The sequence below is a fragment of the Gopherus evgoodei genome, chromosome 8 (genome assembly GCF_007399415.2).
Source record: "Gopherus evgoodei ecotype Sinaloan lineage chromosome 8, rGopEvg1_v1.p, whole genome shotgun sequence".
Lineage (NCBI taxonomy): Eukaryota > Metazoa > Chordata > Testudines > Testudinidae > Gopherus > Gopherus evgoodei.
In genome coordinates, this window is record NC_044329.1 from 64,206,014 (window position 1) to 64,224,135 (window position 18,122).

Genomic DNA, 18,122 nt, shown 5'->3' on the forward strand with positions numbered 1-18,122 from the left:
AATGGAGCCAGCCTAATAAACAGAACATATAAACAAACAGTCACTTGACTGCTCTGCATTGGATACCCCCTAGGGTGGAAGACTTACATAATATGAGGTTTTACTCATTAGAGAGACAATGGATAACAGTTCAGATGTTCTGCAAAACTGTTTTAGACCATATGCACCAAGTCTGGAAGGAAGGAAGGAAAAAAGGAAGGAGCACTTAAAATTATGAACTAGTTTGGAAAAAATCTTATTCTGCCCTGACAGGTCCTAGATTTAGATACATCAGCCCAGAACTGAAAATTTCTTGAGTAACTGTATTCTTGTGCTTTCTTGGGAGGGGGAGCCTCCAATGACAGTGGGAAACAAAAAAGATAGATTATTAGAGCTTTAACAAATACTTAATCAAAACCTTGTTAAGAAGCAAAACTGACTGGATCCAGATTTTTATACTAGTAGGAAACTGAGAAATAGCCCATTTATCACACCATTGCTAGTGTGATAACCTTTTAGATAATTTAGTCATTGCAAGCAAAAAGTGTCATATAAATTAATGGTTAATCCATTCAAAGTTGAAAAGAAATCCAGCACTCCACTACAGAACAGCGACTAATATCTCTCCTGCACCTTTATTATAGTTCAGACAATTGCAAACATTATTACTACTGTCTCCTAGATTAATAATCAAGTTGCCAATGTCAAATTACATTCTATTTTGCAGTGCTCTATGGTTATCTGTATGCTAAAACCAGTCAAACTTCCTTTCAACCTTTTACTGTTTGATATATGGTGCAGTGCTGTAAGTTACTCATCTTGCTTTGTTAATGAGGTGATGATGACATGGTCCAAGCAACAGAAAAACTAACAGACTGCATAGGCAAAAGATCACAATGCTATTTTCAAAGGTAGATGTTGTTTCCACAGGTCAACCCCTAGGGAAACAATGGCATGGTCTGAGTCGGTGGACACGCTACTAGCAAATAAAGGTAAGAAGTACCTGTAACTGTAAAAACATATCTACTGACTCTGTTTACCTGAGGTCACTGAGAGCTTTGGCACCAACTTCAGTGGGACTAGATTCAAGCCCAAAGATACCAAGTAGTACTTGTGGCACCTTAGAGACTAACATATTTATTTGGGCATAAGCTTTTATGGGTTTAAACCTACTTCATCAGATGCATGCAGTGGAAAATACAGTAGGAAAATATATATACCCAGAGAACATGAAAAAATGGGGGTTGCCATACCAACTCCAACAAAACTAATCAATTAAGGCGGGCTATTATTAGCAGGAAAAAAAAACTTGTACTGAATCAGGATGGCCCATTTCAAACAATTGACAAGAACGTCTGACAGCAGGGGAAAAAACAGCATGGGGAAAAAGTTTTTAGTTTGTGTAATGACACATCCACTCCCAGTCTTTATTCAAGCCTGATTTAATGGTGTCCAGTTTGCAAATTAATTCCAGTTCTGCAGTTTCTCGTTAGAGTCTGTTTTGAAGGTTTTTTGTTGCAGAATTGCCACTTTCAGGTCTGTAATTGAGTGCCCAGGGAGGATGAAATGTTCTCCGACTGGTTTTTTAATGTTATAATTCTTGACATCTGATTTGTGTCCATTTATTCTTTTCCATAGAGACTGTACAGTTTGGCCAATGTACATGGCAGAGGGACATTGTTGGCACATGATGGCATATATCACATTGGTAGATGTGCAAGTGAACAAGACCCTGATGGTGTGGCTGATATGATTAGGTCCTATGATGGTGTACCCTGAATAGATATGTGGACAGAGTTGGCAATGGGCTTTGTTGCAAGGATAGGTTCCTGGGTTAGTGTTTTTGTTGTGTGGTATGTGGTTGTTGGGGAGTATTTGTTTCAGGTTGGGGGACTGTGTGTAAGCGAGGACTGGCCTGTCTCCCAAGATCTGAGAGAGTCAGGGATCATCCTGCAGGATAGGTTGTAGATCCTTGATGATGCTCTGGAAAGGTTTTAATTGCGGGCTGAAGGTGACGGCTAGTGGCATTCTGTTACTTTCTTTGTTGGGCCTATCCTGTAGTAGGTGACTTCTGGATATTCTTCTGGCTCTGTCAATCTGTTTCTTCACTTCAGCAGTTGGGTACTGTAGTTTTAAGAATGATTGATAGAGTTCCTGTAGGTCACGACTGCACAACATGCGGCCTGGGGGCCACATGCGGCCCGTGTGGGCTCACTGTATGGCCCACAGGGGGTGAGTAGGCAAGCGGCGGGTGAGCGAGGGGGACTGAAGAGGCAGGCGGGGAGTGGTGGAGGGTGAGGAGGCGAGCCAGTGGGGTGGGGGACTGAGTAGGCGAGCGAGAGGGCAGTGGCAGTGAATGGGCGGGCGGGCTGTGGCGGGATCTGAGTAGGCGAGCCAGGAGGGTGGGGGGCTGAAGAGGCGAGTGGGTGGGCAGTGTTGGGGGCTGAGGAGGTGAGCGGGAGGGTGGGGGGCTCAGGAGAGGAGTGAAGAGTCAGTGGCTGACCTGTTCTACTGATCTGGTCTGGCTCCTATCCCCTCTCCAAGGGTTGCAGCTGTCTGGAGGTGCTGCCTTCCACGCCTTCCTCAGTCACACCTCATTCATTAAACAGGGCAATTGATTACTAAGTTGGGGGGAAATCTTATTCTACTTTTAGCAAAAAGACATTTTTCTTTTACCTTAATTATACTACCTTAGAGGCCCACTATAACATATTACCAAGGTTTAATACTGCTGTTTCAGTGGGGCAGCACTGGGGAAGGAGGGTTGGTTTCCGTGGGGTGGGTGGTGCTCAGGGGGGAGTATTTCGGGGGGCTAGGCGATGCTGGGATGTTTGTATTGTGTTTTGAGGGGGCTTGGCGGCGCTGGAGGGGGTAGGCGGGGTCGAGGGGGTTCAGCCCTCAGCTGTTTTCTTTGGAGTAATATGGCCCTTGCCGCTTTACGAGTTGTGCAGGCCTGCTGTAGGTGTTTGTCTCTGTCTGAAGGATTGGAGCAAATGCGATTGTATCGTAGAGCTTGGCTGTAGACAATGGATCATCTGGTGTGGTCTGGATGAAAGATGGAGGCATGTAGGTAAGTATAGCAGTCAGTAAGTTTCTGGTATAGGGTGGTGTTTATGTGACCATCGCTTATTAAGACTGTAGTGTCCAGGAAGAGAATCTCTTGTGTGGACTGGTCCAGGCTGAGGTTGATGGTGGGATGGAAATTGTTGAAATCCTGATGGAATTCCTCAAGGGCTTCTTTTCCATGGTTCCAGATAATGAAGATGTCATCAGTGTAGGGCAAGTAGAGTAGGGGTGTTAGGGGATGAGAGTTGAGGAAGCATTGTTCTAAGTCAGCCATAAAAATGTTGGCATATTGTGGGGCCATGCGAGTACTCATAGCAGTGGACGGTAGAATTTGGCCAACTCTTTCTAGAGTGTCCTCCACTTGGATTCGTTTTCCTATCCAAGGAAGTGGGAGTTTTCTGAAATTACTGTCTCACACCTGAGTACAGAAGAGTTTCTCTACATTTACAGGATTAGAATAATGCAATAGATAAGTAGTCTGTTCCTGTCCATTCACGTGTGCACAAAATATTTTAAACAATGGCACCTTGAAGATTTGGGACTAAATTCTCTGGAGATATAATTGGTGATTATATTAACTGCAGGGCTCTGATCCAGGAAACAGTTATTCACATACATTGTCTACAGGCAAACAAAGGCTACTCACATGAGTAAGAATTTACAGAGTCAGGAGTTAAGTTGGTCAGAAATATGGTGCAAGTGCAGTGGTTAAAGTAGATTCAGATTGGGTGGGGAGCCATGATGCAGCACTCCAGCACTGTACCATTGAGAGGAGAGGAGAGGAGAAGAGAGGAGTTCTTCCTCTGATTTTAGCAGAAGAGGGAGCTATGCTACTCTCATTCACCTCCCTTACACACACACACACACACACACACACACACACACACACACACACACAGACTCCCTGTGTAAGTTTTAAAGTAGCCTAATTTCTGCCAGCTTGGAACTTTGCTATTATGCAAAATAAATATGTCTCCATTCAGATGCCCAGAAGTTAAAAGAAGAGTTGGGAAAGGAGGTGAAGCTGGTCATAAAGAGATGGGTCAAGGGGAAAGTTCCACTAAACTGTGTAGTCAGCGGTGCATGTGGCCAAAAAGTGACTAGCATTAAGGCACCAGATAAAGCAACCTTCCCCACCACTCACACATTAACTTATATCTTCACCGTAGGTATAATTAGATGATCACATATTATTTCTCACATAATATGAGGTAATATCACATCATTTTTTGCTCTCTACAAACTTAGCTATTCCTGTGGAATTCTTGGTTTTGCAGTTTGTTAAGGCCTTTCTGACAATGAAAATATTGTAGAGAACAGCATGTTTTCATCATAGGGCCTGATTCTCATTCACACAGTGTGACAGTTCTACGGGTACCCAGTTCTGAGAGTCACCTTGTTACTCTCCTGCTTCCAAAGAGAGGGAGACTTGCTTGTGCTTAACTGGGTATTGACTCCCTGACACCACCAGCCTACTAGCTATCCAAAATCTTCTCTGGGCTATGCCAGCCATCACTCTGCCTTGCAGGACAACAATAGGTGCACTCCAGTCCCCAAGTCCTTTTGAAGCATTCCTATGTAGTGTACAGTCCCTTATCCATTGAACCGAAATACCAGGTCTTCTGTCCCCAAGGGAAGAGTGTACAGACCAGCTGCTCTGTTGATTTCACATCCCCCATTAACTTTGTATGTTAATATGTAACCATTGTGTTAGCTGACACTGCTTAACATGCTGGCACAGAGACAGGTCAATAAACATCTTTTGTGTGACAGAAAGCCTGTTTGTCAACTCTGCCTTGACACAGACTTTAAAACACATTTTCATTATACATATATAACTCCTTACATAGTACCTGTACATACATTTCACAATATTAACTACCAGTGTGACCCTGGCTTTCATTTAAGAGTTTACATGATAGTCTTTGCTGAAGCAGAATGTACATACCAGGATCAAGATAGTCTTGTAACCCCCTTGCTAGATGGCACAAAGCAGTTTATAGGTCACAGGATCCTTTACATAGCCAAGCAGTTTATAGGTCACAGGATCCTTTACATAGCCAAAATTATGTAAATTTAAGGACTTTTGTAGAACTGAGATTTAAGCTGTTAAACTGTTAATGTGATATATTCTGTTTTTCCTAAGGTCTTTTTTGTAATACAATGCTTAATATGCAGTAAGCAGCTATATTCTATTCATTTTCTTTTCAACCAGCCTTCCTCAGGTGCCACTGAAAGAACAAGGCAGTTATATCACAAAGACAACGTAGGCCCTGATCTTGCAAACATATGAGCTTCAATTTATACACTTCAGTAAGACTACTCACATGCTCAGAGTTAACCATATAAGTATAACAGGACTGGAGCTTTCCAAGATAATTTAGGTTGCCTAAATAGACCAACTAATTTTTCCTGTTACTGTTATTTCTAAACTGTGCTCCTAAAGTAGCCATGCGTGCACAGAGAATCTTCTCTTAACTGCTCACTTTACAAGCTAAGTGGAAGAAATCTGTGCATGCTCAGTGCATTGATATGCACTGGTAACTCCAACCAAACCAATTATCTTTGGAACATGCAAAAGCACTTTTCCTCTGACAGGGCTATTTCCACATCAACTTTAAACCCCAAGCCATTGTGACTGTTGAGCCATTCAAAAATTGCTTGCAAGTTGTTGTTTTTTAAACAAGAAAGGATGTTTTCCACTCTCCTTGCCCATCCTCCATTGCAGTTGAACTGATTTTACTTAAATCTCCCTTCCAACCATACCCCTCCTCCCTCTCCAGTTCATCTTCATGCAGAGATAGAACAAAAACAAAACATTCAGCCAAAAAGGTGAAAATGTAGGGAAGTTATCAGTGACTGAAAGAAAGAGGATAGGCTGGAAACAGTTAACTGTAGGGGTTGCACCGTCACTCCTGCTACATTTCACCCATAGGTTGAGCTATGTTGTTCCTGGGTTGTGTGGTTTCTCATGGGGCTCTTTTGTTTGGTGGCTTCTTTGTATGGCAGGTGGAACAGAGTTTTTTTGTTTGTTTGTTTGTTTTTTGCATTAATTCCTCAGGATTTAACTGAATGCCTGTCTCAAGTGGCACATGCTGTGTAAGCGGCAGCTTTCCAATTTGCCTCTGCAATTCAGATCATACACCATTCCTAATTTATCAGTCATTGTTTCTGGCCATCCTCTCCCTTGGCCCAGGACACACACCTGATTTAGTCCAGATAATGAGAAGTGCTATGTGCTATCTACAGAGTAAGAGACAGCTCTTGCCCTTTTTATACTTCCCTGGCCCTTCCCCTGGTTGTAACATAGCAAAGGGTTTTATTTTGCTCTCATTGAAGTTAATTGTAAAAGTCACACTGACCTCAGTGGGAGCAGGATCAGTCTAGAGTTCTGTAACAAGGAAACTACTGGTAGACAAAATTCCCATCATCATTCCCATTTCAATGCCAATTTCAATACAAATCCTGTACAGCTTTCAAGAACATAATGAATTTCTCTGCATTTAAAGTACAGTTGCCAGATGGAGTTTTCAATTGAAAGGCATAAAGTCTTAAAACTTGAATTTAAATTGCATTCTTAAATATTCCCTTTTCATTTACATGGGCTTTAAATAAAATTATAGTTTCACTCTCCCAAAATAAGCTTTAAATTTCCACAGACTGTCTCAGGATCAGTCTGAAATGGATTTCCTGAATGGGAGAAAATTGTTTTAAAATGACAATGTGGAGAACAGGATTATTACTTCTTATCTGTATTACCTACTAGTACCTGGAGACATCAACCAAGATTAAAACTCCATGGCAGTTGGCACTGTAGAAACACACAGAAAGAGAAACTCCCAACCCTGGAGCTCTTATTATCTAAATAGACAAGATTAACTGAATTTCCTGGACAGGGCCGCCCAGAGGATTCAGAGGGCCTGGGGTCTTCGGCAGCAGGGGGCCCCAGCTTCGGCAGTAATTCGGCGACAGGGGTCCTTCCACTCCGGGATCCGACGCCGAAGTGCCCCAAAGACCCGCCGTGGGGGACCCCCACTGCCGAATTACCACAAAAGATTCGGCACTTCAGCGGCGGGTCCTGCTTCAGCGGTAATTTGGCAGCGGGGGGGATCCTTCCGCCCCGGAGTGGAAGAACCCCCCCGCCGCTGAAGTCCCGGAGTGGAAGAAGCTCTGGGGGCCCCCAAAAAACTCTCGTGGGGGTCCCTGTGGGGCCCAGGGCAAATTGCCCCACTTGTCCCCGTCTCTGGGCAGCCTCGTTCCTGGATATCCCCTATCTACTATTGGGGAATTGAGGCAAAGAGAGATTAAGTGAGTTCACAAGGCCACACTGGAATTCTGTGGCAGAGTCAAGAACTGAACAGGCATCTCCCAGGTCCCAACATAGTACTTAAATACCAAAACATTTTCTGATGGTGTATAATTTTCATATGAACTACAGTGATACTGTAAATAGTGGAAAGTTGAGATTTTTCATGAATTAGTTAGTCTTTCTAATACGAGTAAATATCTTCCCATTAAAATTACTTTTCACATGTCAAATTTTGCAATTCTGAACAGGAAAAAACTCTTATTGATGACTTTGAATATTTGAAGGGAAGCATGGGGGAAACTAATAGAAACCAACTATCTTTCTTCAATGGGAGTTTGTCCGAGAGATCAATCCCCAAATGTTAACATTTGGTTATGCTGACAAAGCAAAATCCTGTGGTCCTTTCTCAGACAAGACTCCCATTCAATTCAAAGTTCCAAAATCAACCCTCTGTTATACTCGTACAATTCCATTGAAATGAAAGAGGTTTTGTTTGAGTCTAACAAAAGGCTGAATTTGTTCTAAGGGTTTGTAGACTGAATAAGAACAGAAGGACTGAGATTTTGGACCCTAACATGATTTACCCTCTCGACTGCTACATAGGTTATATATGTCTTCTAATTTATTTTTCTATTTCTGCAGACGGCTTGGCTGCCTTTAGAACATTCCTGAAGTCTGAGTTCAGTGAGGAGAACATTGACTTCTGGATGGCCTGTGAGGACTTCAAGAAAACTAAGTCTTCTGCTAAAATTGCCTCAAAAGCCCAAAAGATTTATTCAGAATTTATCCGGGCTGATGCTCCAAGGGAGGTAAAACAGTCATTTTTACTTTCTTCAGATAGTTTCCCAGGATAGTCCTCAAGTTGCAAAGCTCAGATCCAGAATGTCATGATATTCAAGATCACAGTGTATCTACAACAGGAAGCATTTATGAAAGACAAGTAACTACAACTACAGAAAGCCAAACAGGCTTCCAAGCAGCTTGAGTTCCAGCTTTGCTTTTCTCATTTACTAGGGAATACACCCTTTTTTAGAACTCTGAAAAGCACACAGAGACACCTAGTGTCTGAATATACACTTCAAGTAAACATTACACAGGGTTTGGGTTCAGTGCTACCTCTTAATGTATGCATTCTCATTTTGATGCATGGAGAGGTATGCATTATTGCCAACTTTCAATTTTATCATGGCTTTAGCAATTTTGGGCTTTTTTCACCTGTCTCATGAGGGTTACCGTTCGTCATGTTGCAATTTTTCCCTTACTCAGAATGACTATCACTTCCCATTACTCTCAAGGGGGTTGAAAAGAGTATGATGGCTATTTCACTGCAGTCTATTTGTTTGTGGCAGGGAGGCTCACTTTAATAAATATGGCTGCCACCTCCCACAGTCAAAATGGTCCCCTAGATGGTCCTCTAGACCGGGCTCTCGACAAGACAGTTAGGAAACAGACTCTGAGGAGCATCGGAGACCCTGTAAAAGGTGCATGTGCAGAATGTGGGAGGAGCAGGACACTGGCAGACGGGGTAGGGAGAAGCAGACTTCCTGTGCAATTCTAATGGAGGGTAAAGGGAGGCTGAAGAAGGTGGAGTGATAGTGATGGGGTAGGAGAGAGATTAGATGGCAGCTTCCTCACATTGGGGTGGAGAAGGATAAGAGGAGCCCCCTCAGAGTAATCAGGGGAAGGACATATTTTTGCATGTGTATCTGAGGCTGAATTTTGACCCTTAAAAGCTCTCACACACTTTGAGGGCAGGTGGCATCCCTCTAAGCTTCAAAACCCATAAGGCACATAAAAACCCTCACACATTTATTAGTTTATGCATCTCATGATTATTAAGCCAATCTCATGATTTTTGAATGGTTGGGGTTGGCAATAGTGGCTATGCATTTACTTTTCTTGGCTTTTCATTGACTATATGCTTCTTTATGATACGATAAATTATATTCCCTCCAAGTGTGCTACTGGCTACTATTTGTTCATTTCCTTTAACACAGATTTTTTGATGTGATAAATATTGAAACATTCCCTTTGAAATACTCCTTCACAATGTTCAATTTGATCATGAAAGAAAATGTTTTGTGTGAATGAAGAAATATGTGAATTAATTACCTTATGATGTGTGCTCCCTCAGTGGTCTTTGCACTGATCCCTCTACTTTTGAAAGTAACAGTGTTTTAAATGTCCCGATGTCTTATGACTGATCAAAGTTCTTTTACATTAATTATTATTATTATTATTACTACAAACAAAATTACAGAAATTATGGGCCAAATCCTATAATATTTGTCTTGCTGAAGTCAATGGGAATTGCAGGTATTCAATGCCTCTGGATTTGAAGCATGAAAAACATGAGGGAAATTATCTGTCTGAAATTGCAGATGTTAGCAAAAAGGATATTATTATAATTAAATGCTGGTAACACCAAGTAAATGTAACTAAATGGCAGGGACTCTAGTTTAGTACTTATCTGCTCATGAATCTCCCTTTTTAAAAATTATTTTATGATATGTTGTTTCTTCTGCACGAGGTAAAGTAACACTCAGACTTTATTTTTTTTAGCAAAACAAAACATTTAAATGTCCTTTAGGACTGCAGTATATATAAGGCCCTTCATTTTTATTTTTTACCAATTTTCCTTGAAAAATTCCTGGGTTTAAAAAAAATTATTTGACTTTTACTAATTTTCACCCAAATTTTGGACATGCCAGAAGTCCCTGGACCGAACTCCTCACTCTGGAAGGAGAGATGGTGGCTTGGTCCCTCCATGCAGAGTACCTGCCAGATGGCACAGTGTGCCACTGCAGAGGGCAGATATTCTGGTCAGTGGCAGCTGCTCTGCAGTGAGTAAGCAAAATGAGCAGGGAGCTGGGTCCTGGCAGCAAAGACCACCTGACCTGACCTTTGCAGCAACAGGTCCACAAGGAACAGAAGGCTTCCTTAACTGCTGCATTGTGGTGAGTAACAGACACCTCTTCTCTGATGCCCCCTGTGAGTGCTGGGCACCCCTTCAGCACCCTCTCTCATCTATTTGCTGCCCGTTGTGAGTACCAGGTACCCCTCTCCCCTCTGAGGCATCCCTCTCCACTCACCCACTATCCCCAGGCAGCCCACAACCTTACGCCCCCTATGAATACAGAGTACCTCTTCCTCCTCCAGGCACCCCACAGTCCCTGCCCACTGTCTCTCCTGAGTACCTAGAACACTGTCCCTCTCCCGACACTCCCCTACCACCTGCCTGCTGCCTCCCATGAATACAGGGCACCTACTCCCACTGAGTAGCCCCTGCTTGCTGCCCCCCTTAAGTACCAGGTGTAACAGAATGCTAAACTGTATTATACTGTTCACTAGGAGGTGCCATGTGTAACATACCTTCATTAAGCTCACAACAGCCATCCTTCTTAGCAGTGCAATAGAGCATCTTATAGTGGACACATCTCTGGTGTGTCTCTCTAAGAAGGAAACTCTGTAGCCAGTCCATATCTGTTACAAGAGTCTGACATTCTAGTAGCAGCCCTGCAGTCAACTCAATACAAGAAGCATATCGCACTGTGTCAGAAGTAAAGATAGTCTAACTGGTGCCAGAGGAGTGTACAAATAGAAGAAAAATAGCAACAAATGTTGCAAACAGAAAGAATGAATCAACAAATATTGCAGGATCAATTTAATCAACAAGCCACTCTTCAGTGCCCCTGAGAACTTTCGTTTTCAAGACCTTTAGAATGGACAGACTGGAACCAGTATTTTGCAAGATTTTGAACTGCTACAAAACTCCACCAGGAAACTGAAAATATTCAGGTATCTTCATTAATTTATGCTATGGGGAAGCAGGCAACGCATATCTTTAAATCTTTTGCCTTTACTGAAGATTGTCACAAAGAGTATTATGAAAGGGTTCTGTATGTGTTTGATTTCATACTTTATACCTCAGAGAAATGTGGCTTATGAAAGAGCATGTTTTCACCAGAGAATTCAAGAATGAGGAGAAAATGTTGACTCTTTTATAAGAGTTCTGCATGCATTGGCTGAAAACTCTGATTTTGGAACTGCAAAACATGAAAATATCAAGACAGTCTAATCACTGAGCCTAGAGATAAAAGCATTTCACAGAAACAACAAATAAATACAAAATTTAAATCTACAAGCTGCTACCCCACTAGCAAAGCAGTCTGAGCTAGTCAAACAACGGAAGAAGAGGCAGGACTGACTTTAAAAACCTGAAACAAGCTTAGAAACTGTAAACAGACATATCATGAGAACCAAAAATCATTAATATAGAAGCCTTGAGACTATGAGGGAGTCCCAGGCTACAAAGAATTTCAGACTAAATGCAGAGGATTTGGAAAAATTCATAGCTTAAGACATGTGTCACGCTAAATATGAAATACGTAATAAATGCACAAAATATGGACATTTTGCAACTGTTTGCCATCCCAAGGCAGTCAGAGAGTTAACTACTATTTCAGACAATCAAGAGTCATTTTTTGTGGGATCTATCACATCTGGTGACACAGCCTGCCTGGAGAGTGAAACTGAATATTCCTGGGAAGACTATTAACTTTAAAATGACTAAGTATCAAATGTGACAATCGTCTCAAAAGGGACTTACAATCACCTATAATCTCTCCCAGAGCTAAAATTACTTGATATCTCCTTGACTAGCTCTGGAGGTAATCTGAACTGCATGTGCCAGTTCACCAGAGAAAAAATTTACAAAGACAAAAGTTTTGCATTCAGAATTTATGTGATCAAAAGATCAAAGACCAATAATCTTCTGAGAGATATTATGGCAGTCATGATGAGTCTAGTGAGAAAGGTGTGAGAACTCAAAATATTTGGAGATATTGGGCTTTTGAAAGGAGATCCAGTACAAATAATCTTAAAAGACAATGCTGAATAATGTTATGTATATACACCTTGCAGGATTCCTATCCCATTGTTTCATAAAGTGAAAACTAAGTTAAAGAGAATGGAGAATATAGGCATTATTGAGAAAATCTGAACCAACACCATGATGTGCTCCAGTAATCCTGGTTATAAAGAAAAATGGAAAAATACAAATCTGTATGGATCTTAAAGATTTAAATGAAACAGCTGTGAGAGAAAAACTGATTCTCCCACAATGGATGACTTTCTCCCCAAAACAAAGAAGCTACAGTATTCTCTAAACAGATGTCTCAAACAGATGCTGGCTACTTCCTTTAGCCAAAAGACTTTTAAACTGGCAATATTCATCATACCCTTTGGGAGATTTTGCTTTTGAAGATTAGCTCTTGGGATTACCAGTGCACCTGAAATTTTCCAAAGAAAGGTGGCAGAACTGTTAAGAAACATAAATGAAGTTGTAGTTTTCATGGATGATATTTTATTATATGGATCCTTTGATTGAAGAACACAACAAAACCCTCAGTGAAGTTCTAAGCTTAATCAGTCAGTCTGTACTGAAGCTAAACAAAGAAAAAATCATTTTCCAAATGTCTCAAATTGAGTTTTTAGGACAGACGATGAACCAAGATGGAATCAGTACTAGCTCTGAGAAAGTAAAAGCTATTTGAGAATTGAATGCACCAACAAATGTACCTGAATGGAGACGTGTACTGAGGATGGTAAATTACTTTGGTCGATACCTACAAGACCTTTCTATAGTGACAAAACCATTGAATTAACTGTTAAAATCCAACACATCTTTGCTATGGGGGTCAAATCAAGAAATTGCCTTTAGAAAGGTAAAAGAAATTATCTCAACAGCTCCAGTACTCAAGTACTGTGATCAAGTATCAGACATGCATCCAACAAAGTGGCTATTTACCCACGAAAGCTCATGCTCCAATACATCTGTTAGTCTATAAGGTGCCACAGGACTCTTTGCTGCAAGTACTGTGATGTGACTAAACCCACAATGGTCACTCCAAATGCTAGCAGCTATGGGGCAGATGGTGTATCATTGCAACAAGTGGAAGCCAGTTGCATTTTGATCTCACACACTCATAGAAGCAGAAAAACTATATGCACAGGTTGAAAAGGAGTGCCTGGCAAGCACAGGATATTTTACAAATATCTGTGTGAACTGGATTCTTATATACTGATAACAGACTATAAGCCACTTGTAACTGTCATCAATGGAAAAGACTGGGATCAAGCACTGCTGTGATGCCAGCATCTATCAATAATGTTGATGTGATTTAACTCAGTTGCTATATGTGTTCCTGGCAAAAATCAGGTAGTAACAGACACACTGTTCCAGAGACCAGCATCACACCCATAATCTTGAAGACGATGTAAGGGCATACATGGATGCTATAGATACATACAGACCAGTATCAGAAACGAGACTACACCAGCTACAAAAAAACACCGTGGCAGACATGCAGCTTCAAGAAGTTACGTTAGCTACTTGGGCCAGCTGGCCCTAAAGGGCATGAATGAAGTGACAGGAGGCTAGTTTGAGTAAATGGACAATTAAGCAAGCCAGATGGACTAATGATTAAAGGTGATTGCACTGTAATTCCAAACAAAATGAAAGGTGAAATCCTAAACCTCATCCATGAACAACATCAAGGATTAACCAAATGCCATGAACAGGTGAGCCAGTCAGTGTGGTGACTGGGCATCAGCAAAGGTGTAAAGATTAAAGCTTCTGCATATGAAAGTTGCAGAACTAATAGACCAAAATAACACAAAGAAGCTTTAATAAAACCTCCTCTACCCCAGACAGATCTGGGAAGAGACTAGCTGCAGATTTGTGTGATTTCAGAGGACTTCATTACCTGTAGCAGACTATTTTTCCAAGTATATAAAAATAATGTATTTAAAAAACATAACATATCACAGTGTTATTGAGAAACTGAAGTGCATTTTTGCTCATTTCAATATTCCAGAACATCTAGTGATAGACAATGGACAGCAATTCATATAGCAGAATTTAAATCATTCTCAATGAAATATGATTTTGATTGTATTACTAGCAACTAGCAAGTGAATGGAGAGGCTGAAACAGCTGTACAGACAACCAAGAAAATCCTGCAGCAGGAAGATCCATTCCTTGCTCTTCTGAGCTATAGATCAACACCGATAGCAGCTATTGGATATAGTCCAGCACAACTCCTGATGGGAAGACAACTCAGAACTAGTGTTCCAATTTTGGAAAAGAGTCTATCTCCAAAGTAGCTGGACAGAAAGAGAGAAGTCAAATTAGATAAAAATGCAAAAAAGAGCTTCCAAAAGATTTCATAACAGATGTCTCTCAGAGAACTACCAGATCTAGAACAGTGTTTGTGTCAAACTGGATGGAGAAAATAAAGGATAGAAAATTCCAGCTGTCACAAAGAAAGAGAATTAATCACCCAGATCATATATGACTGAGACAGACAGTAGAGAGTTCAACAGAAACTGTCAGCATCTACAATTTGTTCCTCATTAAAAAATAATCAACAGAGCAAGCAAATTCTACAGATGACAGACACAGAACAAGAAGATGACAACTCAAAGTTTCCAAACCAACCATATCCAGTCATTGAAATGAATGGACAGACAGGTGACCAAGTTAATATATGTTTAAGCTGTGTAATTAGAAAATCAGTATGATTCACAGATACTTAACAAACTGATCTACTGAACTCAAGATAGCGTGATTTTGTAAAATGGTAGAAATATAAAACTTAAAGAGGAGATCTAATAGAATGTTAGATTGTGTTGTACTAGATGGCACTGTGTGTAACATACATTAAGACTTAAGCTCACAATAGCCATTACTGACAATGCAATAAAGAATTTTACAGTGAACATATCTCTGGTGTATCTCTCTAAGAAGGAAGTGCTGTAGCCAGTCCATATCTGGTACAGAATCTGACCTGTTACTAGCAGCCCTGCAAACTACAAGTAGTGCATGACACCAGGCACCATTCCTCCCAACTTCCTGCCCACAATGAGTTTTGGCCCCCATGATAGCCCCTCTGAGTAGCTGGGCCTTTCAGCACAGCCCTGGCTAGATAATACTTTCCAGATAGGAGTCCTAGAACACAGAGGCAATGCCCTTCCCCCACTGGACAGAGGCCCTGACACTCTCCTGACTCCCAGCCCCTGTGTCCCACTTCTGTAACAGGAGAGATGATTATTTGGGGATGGGGGTTCTGGTCAAGTAATATTGCTTGTCTATTCTCTCCAGTGACTGTCAGGTCATAGTGACCCATTCTGAGTGCTGGAGGAGAGTAAGTCACCAACAATAAACCGTTTTGAAAATAAAAATTCTATTCCTGTAATGGAAATTAGAAATAATAGTTTCATAAATATTTGAAGAAAAATACCTGCCTGATGATAAAAGTATCAATAATCTTCACACTGATAAATCCAAAGAATTCACAAAATTATGATAAAACACATGCTTCCATAAACAGAAGAACAGTTTATCAGTCCACATTCAGAAGCACATTCAGCTATTGTGTTAGTTCAACTACAGTTTGGTTCCTGGCCTATCAAGCATTCAGCAGATAATAAAGCCAACCTATTTCATCAGCCCAATTTTACATTTCTGTGGGTGTAATGGTGCAATAACTATGGACTAGACAGTGACTTGCACTACGAGCCCACACAGAATGAGCACCCCCTCAAACACCATACAACTCTGAGCCAACCATTTGGATATTGGTCCAGGTGCACAGTAGTAAATGTTGCTGAACCCTTCCCAGAGTCAGTCCTGTGTGATCATCCTGCACTCATGGACCATAGCTTTATTATTATTAATAATTAGCCAATTAAAAGAACAAGTAGGTAGTCTATTTTCACCTCAAAAGACACTTATTACTTCCCCTATGATTAATAAGTTACACATCTGCAATTCATCAGGAGAACAGAATTCCCTTTAGTTAATAGTTAACATTCAAATAGCCCTACAATGGCTGGACAATTAAGGTATCTCGGTTGATTGAGTTGTATGTGTTATAGAACATATTTTGCAAAGGGCAGGTCTCTGAAAGGAAATGCAAATGCTTTCCTTTTTCTATTATAAAGAGCTAGAATTTCCTGCCTTGATCTATACTTAGATAATCAAAAGCATTTTTTATCTTCTTTCTGTGATACTCTCTCTTTAAGCCCAGGGAGCCAAAATAAACTAATATTCAATGTGCTGGAAAATAAAGGCATTAACTACGTGATAGTTTGCATCAGACAGCATATTCTGAGAAAAAATTCAAATAATATTTGCATCCTGCACGAATACAAACTTCAACTCTCCAGTAAAATTTTAACTAATTTTATTACACCTTACTTTCCCCAGATTAATATTGACTTCACTACCAGAGACCACATCTCTCAGAATATCTCGGAACCAACCCTGAAATGTTTTGATGATGCTCAGAGACTGATCTACAGTCTCATGGCCAAGGACTCTTTCCCTAGGTTTCTAAGGTCAGAAGTTTATAAGGAACTGGTAAATAAGCAACAGAATGGAAACCAGAAAAGATGGCTCCCATTTTTGTGAATAAGGTAAATATCAAAGACACAAGGATTATGAATCTACTCTATACCTTCCATTGCAACTAAGTATAGAATAATATATTGTTAAAGTGGTTATACACGCTACTTCTAAGAATTCCCATTTCCTTCTGAAATACAAAATACACTATACTAAAATGTATAACAATATTACTAAGAGATATTTGGGAATTTTTCGATGAAATGTATTGCATCAAAAATGCTCATTCATCAAACAAACTTTTCATGGGAAAGTTTCTCAACAATTTTTTTTAAAAGGTATAAAATTGTCAAAATGAAAAGTCCTGTTTTCCGGTTTGAAATGACTTTTCATTTTGAATTTTACACTAAAAATAGCTTAGTAGGACACAAATAGAAAAATGGTTGAAATCAAAACAAACCAAATATTTTTGGTCAGTTTTGACTGACTAAAACCAAAATTTGGGGGGATATTTGGATCAGGAAAATTTTCAATATTTTGACTTTTCATCTCAACTTGGAGACAGGAAGATATTTTGACATTTCAATTTTTTTTTGCAGGATTGAAAAATGTTTCTTGGCCAGCTCTAATTTATTATTTTACTCCAGAAAGTTAAAAAATCTAGTAAAATATGTAAGTTCATTAAACCCTCTCAATTCACCAACATTCTATATGAGGTAGCACCCAGATCTGAAGTGGACTACTTGCACAACACTGGGAGCAACCTGCATAGAAATTGACTGAGGAAGGAGGTACAGATGGAACTGTATAAACACAGCCAACATATTATATATAATTAAGAGCTTGTGTAAATCACAATTTCATGTACTGCACAGAAATTGTAAAATTAGCTCAATACTGCAACTTTTTCAAGGCGCAAGCAAGCATCCCTGCTTCCACCTCTCTGATGAGGCCACAGGGGCTCATGGGGTGGCTAGCAGAGTAGTTCCAGAAGGAAGATGGGCATGGGACAGTCCAGACTTATCCCAGGAGTAGGGCGTGCATGGGCCAATCCTATCCTGGTGTGCTCCATGCTCAGCTCCAGTCCAGGCCCCCACTGCTGCTTTCTGTCCAGCTGGCAGGAAGAAGGGGGTGGTGCTGACAATGCAGTGACTAGGAACCCCAGCCCATCCCGCAGGCCCAGGGGCAGACACCAGAGAGCTGGCTGGCAAGGAGCTGAGACCAGGATCCACCCCCACTGCTGTAGCCAGCACAATAGCCAGACCTGCTGCTGTTTGAAACAGGAGCAAGTGTGTGAGGGGGACCCTGCCCTACTGGGGGATGGATACTGGGCTCAGCTCCTTGATAGCTGGTGGGCCT

General features: G+C 40.9%; 1 protein-coding gene across 1 annotated transcript; it reads left to right on the forward strand.

Annotated features, from left to right (window-relative positions):
- The first annotated feature begins 771 nt into the window (after window positions 1-771).
- On the forward strand, window positions 772-16,829 carry RGS21 (regulator of G protein signaling 21). Its single transcript, XM_030573913.1, has 4 exons — window positions 772-784; window positions 891-971; window positions 7,997-8,163; window positions 16,626-16,829. The coding sequence occupies exons 1-4, from the start codon at window positions 772-774 to the stop codon at window positions 16,827-16,829; spliced, it is 465 nt and encodes a 154-aa protein (XP_030429773.1).
- Window positions 16,830-18,122: the final 1,293 nt, after the last annotated feature.

Coding starts and splice junctions, on each gene's coding strand:
- RGS21 (XM_030573913.1), top strand. Junction 972..7,996: donor CACGCTACTAGCAAATAAAG/GTAAGAAGTACC, acceptor CTATTTCTGCAG/ACGGCTTGGCTGCCTTTAGA. Junction 8,164..16,625: donor GGGCTGATGCTCCAAGGGAG/GTAAAACAGTCA, acceptor TACTTTCCCCAG/ATTAATATTGACTTCACTAC.